At 32.1% G+C, this 7455-nt stretch overlaps 1 protein-coding gene across 1 annotated transcript in view; it reads left to right on the top strand.

The window, feature by feature from the left end:
* Window positions 1-3257: 3257 nt before the first annotated feature.
* Window positions 3258-7455, top strand: part of LOC110314660 (vomeronasal type-2 receptor 116-like) — a 20214-nt gene continuing 16016 nt past the window's right edge. The window contains exon 1 of the mRNA XM_021188914.1: window positions 3258-3457. Within this exon, the coding sequence (XP_021044573.1) occupies window positions 3258-3457 (200 nt within the window). The remainder of the gene's footprint in view (window positions 3458-7455) is intronic.

The raw sequence follows: 7455 nt of genomic DNA, 5'->3' as shown, positions 1-7455 counted from the left end.
TCAATAGAAAGTCCCTAGAACAGGACAGAATAATTATAAGAGATTCATTTGACAAGAGATTGATATTTTGATGAAAAATAATTGAAAAATTAAACACTTTAATTCACAGGCAAGTTTTCAGATGATTTGAAAAGCTAATGACTACACAGTTCTCTAAAAAAGTTATACAACTGGCCAATAAATATGTGAAAACATATTTAAGATCCGTAGCTAATTGGAAGATGCTAATGATTTCTACACTGAGATTCCATATTACTAAGCAGAACAGCTGTTTTGATGGAGAGTACTACAACAAATGATTTTAATAAATGCACAGAATGTAAAAAGCCATCGATTTTTTGGTGAGAATATGGAGTATATATATAACAGTGAAATCTACTTATATCTGAAAGTACAACTAGCAGCCAATTGGTACATCTAGTCTGTAACTGTGAAACATATCAAAGATATTAAAATTAACATCCTGCAGACCTTCATGAAGATAAGAGTATGAATCAAACCATCCAAAAGACATGGATTCATCCTTTGTGCTCATTGTCAGATAAATGCATAATGGATTTATTGCATATATATACATGAATATTTTATTCAGCCATAAACCAAAAATATGCCATTTTTAGGAAGGTTGATGACAACAATTGTCTTTTTAAAAATAAAGAAGGCTTATCAGGAAAATATTTACTCCAATTTGCAGATTGTAACATTTTCCATCATATATATATATATATATATATATATATATATATATATATATATATGTCATTGACAAAAGTAGGGTGCATTTGGGAAGGAATATTCTAAAGAGACTTGGGAATAGAAAACATATAAACAAATAGGAGGTAAAAGAGCAACTACCACATTTTCTCTTGTAGGTTAACATATATGGACTACTTTTGTGTATTCATATGTGCCTGTGTGTATGATTTTGTGTGTGTGTGTATGTGTGTGTGTGTGTGTGTGTATGTGTGTGTGTTCACATGTTATTGTGTCCGTCAAAACATGGAAATGGAAGGTAGAAATATGATTTTGGGGCGGTAAGGACTTAAAACCAATGATAATATGACCAAATTTGTAAAACATAAGCTTGTATAACTGTGTACAATAAGACATATGCAAAAACCCCTTTTGGTATCTGCTTTCTTTTAAAATGAAAAAATTCTATTACTATCTCAAAAGTAAAGAGAAAAAGTTAAAAAATATTCAAAATTAATAAAAATCTATACATTAAATATTTTTAAATATATGCACATACAAGCAACATTTTATAGAATGAGTATGTTGTCTGCATGTATTTAGTTATATATAAATATATATGTATACAAAGATAATTGATAACTAAAGGCATCCCAACTTTGAAACAGTAAGAGGAGTGAAGATATGAAAGGGATTCAAGGGAGGAGAGGGAAATATAATTAGATTATGATCTCAAATGTAATCAGATTACAATCTCAAAAAAAAAGTACTTTTAATATATGTAATTGTTCTTTCCTTATTACATGGATCAATTTGAATAGTATTGTTGATAGTTCTTTGAATATCTAGTAGAATTTTGTACAGCTAAGTGAATTTTTGTGTTATAAAAGCAGAGATGATGACAGTTGGTGGGAAATATTAGCTGAAATATGTAAAATATAAAATAATAGAAACTTTAATAAGGGAAAGCAACTGTAGCATAGGCTTTTATTTACTATTATTGAAAATAGGTTCTTTTGTCATAAAGTACATCCCAATTACAGTTTCCTTTCCCTACATTCCTCCTAGTTCCCTTTAACTTCTCTTCTCCCTCAAATCCATACTCCTCCCCCTGTTTCCTCTTTAAATAAGAGTAATTCTACAAGAGACAAACTGCAGATAGGATTAAACTGGATACAAATCTCATGGCAAACGCCCTTAGATTAAGGTTGGACAACCCAATCCAGGAGTAGGAAAAGTATAACAAAAGCATACAAAGCAGTCAGAGACACACCTATTCCTGCGGCAAAAAAACAAAACAAAACAAAAAAAAACAAAAAAACAACAAAAAAAACAAAAACAAAAAAACACCACAGTAATACTCATAACATAGAAAAAGGACTTCATGCAAACTCATGCAGGCACTGTGCTTGTAGTTTCCTTCCTTCTCTGTGAGCCCTGCTTAGTTAATTTTGTCGGCCTGTTTTCTTGGTGTGCTCTATTCCTCATGAAACCTACAGTCTTGTCTTTCCCACATTCATTGGAGAACCTGTTCCATGTCTTTGGTGAAAGTATACACATTCTTTGAAAGCAATAGTGGCAGTTTCAGAAAGTACACACTGTACTACACATTCTGCACATTAGAATTCCAAATTCCTCCTTGAATGATGAATTTCTTATTTTTTTCAACTCTGATTCTATCTATCATAGGTGTGTCTTTCTGCTTCTGTCTACTCACCTAAGGTTCTCCAAAGGAGATAAAATACAGAAGTGATTTCTAGAAAGAAATTGCTATGCATAATAACAATTGAAGGAACTTAATGCTGTAGGTGAAGAAATACATCAACAAAATAAAAAGGAATTGAGGAATGAGGCAGAAGCCATGTTTTAGAACTCCACATGAAGCTGTGTGTATAATGATGGAGTGTGAAAGACCAGATAATATTTGATCATCATAATTTGACAAATGTATAGAATTGGCATGATAGTTGCTTCTCTCTATATTGGGAAGCACATTGAATGCTTGAAGATTCTGCACACAGGCGTTACATTGAGTAGTTTGAATAGGACACAGTGAATACTCTGGAGTGGTCTGGGTTTGCAATTTTACCCATACTCCTCTCAGAGAAGGAAGCATATCAGGGCTCATGTGTCTTATGCTTTCTAGAGATTTTGATGCTTTTGTGAAATCTGCTCATTAATGAGATTGAATATGGTCATACAAATGGCTTGTTGAGATTGCTATTTTGCTCAAATGGATCTCTCCTCTGAGGAACTCAAGCCAGGGCCTTGAATGAAATCATAGCACCCAAGGCAGGTGAAGATTTTTCTCATAACATATTTTGAAAACTGTTTGTCACCTGAATGTCAAAAGCAGCTGCAGAACCCGAGGCCAGGGTATTTTCTATCCCTCTTGAGAGTTTGGTACAAAATGGAGAGTAAGAAGTTGAGGGTTATTTGTGCCTTCTGCAGACACAAGCATAATAAAAGCAGACACATATAGATAATTATACATATGACATGTTTGTTTGAGTAACACTGTTGGTTCTTGCATAATTCAGCCTTTCAGTGTGACTGATATACAGATGATGTTGACTTCAAGTTTTATAGTTTTGCTCCTGAAACTTTTTCTTCTTCTGTGCAATTCAACTGAAAACATGTGCTTTTGGAGAGTAAAATCCAATGAAATCTGCGATGGTGACTTCCCCCAGGACTGTGCTTTTCTCCTTTACACAGGAGTGGATCCTGCACCAAAAGACTTTTTTAAGTATCTCTTTAAATCGTGGTGAGTTCTTTCTTTTCTACCTAATGATTCTTATAGACACAGTGTCAGAGCTCTCTACATGGGTCAACCAACTACTTCTTCTGAGCCAGAACTGGAGAAAGTTGCCACAGTGTATTTTAGGATTTTTCTGAACACTAATTTTACATTCTTTAATGGCTCAGTCTCTTTTATGACTGCTTGTATTAAACTCTCTCTTACAATTATCTAAATTTAGAAACATGGTACTTTCAAAATAGATTCATTAAAAATTGCTGGTTCTTGAAACTTTCCACTTCATGAAGTCCAATCTTCTTTGTAGAGATTCAGTTGAAACTAATGCAGTGAGTAAAGTACTAGGAGGTTTTAGAAAGTGCTCTTTTAAGTGTCTATTAGTGCAACTCTTGCTTGCATACAGAGCCTAAATTCTATGCAAGAAGTCTGCTGTATTCTGCCCTGGTCAATGTTTTGCAAAGACCAAAACTACTCCTTCTGAAGTTTGCACACCATCATTTTAAATGAATCACTTTTCGAACTGATATTGAATAGAGAAACAAGACCTCAGAAAGATATGATATTTTAATATTTCTATTTGTGAGGTACCTTACTGTGAGCAATGATCTGTCCACAATTAGAGGTATAAATGTATCAGATTGTCTCTTCTCTTGATAGAAAACTAGATGACACTGAATAATTGGCTGATTTCTTTCCCTGACAAATCCTAGAATGATGGGATTAGTAATGAGGCAAATCATTGACAGCAGCAATAATGCATCTCACACTAGTTCAGCTCTACTCCTGTTGAGAATGCTTGCATCTTAACATTTGTTTGCATGGTGTGTTAATCTTATTTAAAATTTCTGACCTTAGTGTCACATTTACATATATTTTCAAACTTCACATAATTTTATGACCATGTGCATTTTACTCACTTTAATACTGATTGTCGACAGCTAAAATTTATTCTTTCTTGAATTCATGCGTGCAGTATTTGGCCTTTCAGTTGTGGAAACTTCTAGTATCCATCTTTTGGTGGGTGCAAAAGTTTCACATTAATAATATTCATTTTCAGTTTTAACAATATTATGCAGTTATTAGGATCAAATATATTATAGTTGTGGATAATAAAAGAAACCTTGATTCCAACCATTGGTAAGCCATGACAACATTGACTTTGGGCTTTCCTCTGTTATTTTTCATTCCATTGTCCTTAAATCAGTATGAAGAATCCCACAGCTCTCATTTCTCTTCAGAACTTGGCACTGAAATGTTTTTTTGTGGTTGGAGAGCATGTGCCTTATAAACCCAAGATGGCATATTTCCCTGTGTGCTAGGTTTATAAAGATTTCATAGCTGTTTTTAAAAAACCCAAGATTATGAGAAGTAAGTAAACTTAGAATAATGATATTTGCAAATATTTATAACTATATTTGAGTTTCTACCAGCTAAAATGGGAACTGTGAGTTGTAGTACCTGTGGTGATACCAAAAACCAGCCAACCAACCAAAAAATAATGAGTATAAGATGAAATGCCTTAGGTCCCCAAAAGTTTCAAAGTATCAGTTATGGAAATTTTAGAATTTAAATTATCTACAAACTCCTTACAAAACCAGATAGTTCAAACTTGATCTTACTCCTGACTATTTTGTTATACAGAAATATTGTCAGAAATTAAAAATCAGTATTTTTATATTGTGTATAACTGCTATACATGGCCAGCATAATAATATATACCACTAATATTTGCATATTTTATTTTTCTAATAGAATTTATTGTTATGTTAAATAGTTAATGACAAATTTGAAAAACCTTTTTCAAATTTTTGAATAAAATACATATGGTTTTGTAATCTAAGAAAGACATAATATGAATTACTAAAATATATTTGTACCTGTCTATGCTTTGTTTTATTTGATATTGACATAATATAGTCTTATGTATCAAGTGTGTATACTGATGTTATCACATATATATTTACATGAAGGAAGTAAGATAATTATTGAAACAATTATAATTTAGTGGTTAAAATTAGTTTTAAAATATAATTATTCACAAACACATGCTATGGAAATAATCTTATGGAAAAATTTCCTGTCTTTTGAAGAATATATTTATATAGTTACAAATACATGAAAGGATCATCTTCCATTTTCTACTATATCTACTACATGTATTTATATTTGAACTCTCAAATATATTGTACTTAATTAGTAAGATATTGATATTATATTGTTCATACTGATCTATGAACATTATTTCTAATTCAAAACTGTTTTCACAAGCAGTTTAATCTTTCCATGAGAATTAATTAATAATTAATTACTGTTAATATTTAAAATATGACTATTTAAATATTTAAGCTATTTAAAGTATTTAAACTGATGATGTTTTTATTTATTTTTTCTGACACTATCTTGGCAAAGTATAAGAACAGTATTTGTTTTTCGTAATTTGATTTTTATCTTGCAAGGTTATATTTTGGTGAGATCCTAATGATTTGTGTCTATAGCATGGTATGGTAAGGCAATTTAACTCATTTATGTTTAATATGCATGTTGTCAATGTCCACCCTTGCCTAATTGATCTGGCTAGTATGATAGTACTGTGATATGAACACTTTTTTCTTTTATCTGATCTCACAGGAAACAATTTCAACCTTCCTTTCTTTACCATAATATTAGCTATGTGCTTATAATATATGGCCTACAGCATGTTGAAATGCTTTCCCTTTGAGGATAACTCATGAAAGCATCTTTTAATTATGAAAAGGTGTTTACTTTTATAATTTTAATGATTTTTTGCATATATTGATATGATTAAAACATGTTTGTCTTTTATTCTGTTAAAATAGCATATTGCTTTTGCTATGTATATTGAGCTAGCCTTTCTTCCCAAAGATATACTAACAGCTATTCAATGGGACTTAAGGACTGTTCAGTAGAAGATATTCTTTAGGTATTATTATGCAGCTTCAGTAGCATGTGAATCTGAAATTTGAAATATAGGTTTTAGATATTCTCTTTTATTACCTTTTAAATGATTTTCTAGATGATAGAGTAAACTTTTTAAATATTTGGAATGACTCAGTAATGAACTATCCAACTCCTTTACTTTTTTATAATAGAAAGTGATAATTATCAATTCAATGTCTGTTTTTAAGTCAGTTCAGATTTTTATTCCTTCATATTTGAAATCTATAAAATGTAACATCTTCAAGATTTTATAATTTGTTGACATATCATCTTATGTAATTTATAGTACTGTTATGATCTCTTATTTAAGTGATATCTGTTATGTATCCTTTTCAATGTTTTTGTTTTTTAATTTGAGAAACATCTTTTATCCTTTTAAAAATATCTTTTATTTTTTTTTCATTTAAGCTCCCCCCCTCTGGCTTTTTTAAATATTTTATTTGATTAGATATTTTCTTCATTTACATTTAAAATGCTATCTCAAATTCCCCTATACCCTACCCCCACATGGCTCCCCTACCCACTAACTCCCACATCTTGGCCCTGTCGTTCCCCTGTATGGGGCATATAAAGTTTGCAAGACCAAGGGGCCTCTCTTCCCAATGATGTCCATCTAGGCCATCTTCTGCTATATATGCAGCTAGAGACATGAGCTCTGGGGGTACTGATTAGTTCATATTGTTTTTCCACCTATAGAGTTGCAGACCCCTTCAGCTCCCTGGGTAATTTCTCTAGATCCTCCATTGGGGGCCCTGTGTTCTATCCTCTAGATGACTGTGGGTATCTACTTCTGCATTTTCCAGTCACTGGCAAGCCTCACAAGAGATAGTTATATCAGGGTCCTTTCAGCAACATCTTGCTGGCATATGCAATAGTATCTGCATTTGGTGGGTGATTGTGGGATGGACCCCAGGCTAAGGAGGACTTTATAATTTTATCATTTACATCTTCCTTTTCTTCTCTCCTAACCCTTCATGTAGCCCTAATCTCTTTTAAATTTATGGATCTCTCTCTCTCTCTCTCTCTCTCTCTCTCTCTCTCTCTCTCTC

The sequence above is a fragment of the Mus pahari genome, unplaced genomic scaffold, assembly GCF_900095145.1.
Source record: "Mus pahari unplaced genomic scaffold, PAHARI_EIJ_v1.1 scaffold_4807_1, whole genome shotgun sequence".
Classification (NCBI taxonomy): domain Eukaryota; kingdom Metazoa; phylum Chordata; class Mammalia; order Rodentia; family Muridae; genus Mus; species Mus pahari.
The sequence above is the reverse complement of the archived record's forward strand: the minus strand, read 5'-3'. Positions and strand labels throughout refer to the sequence as shown.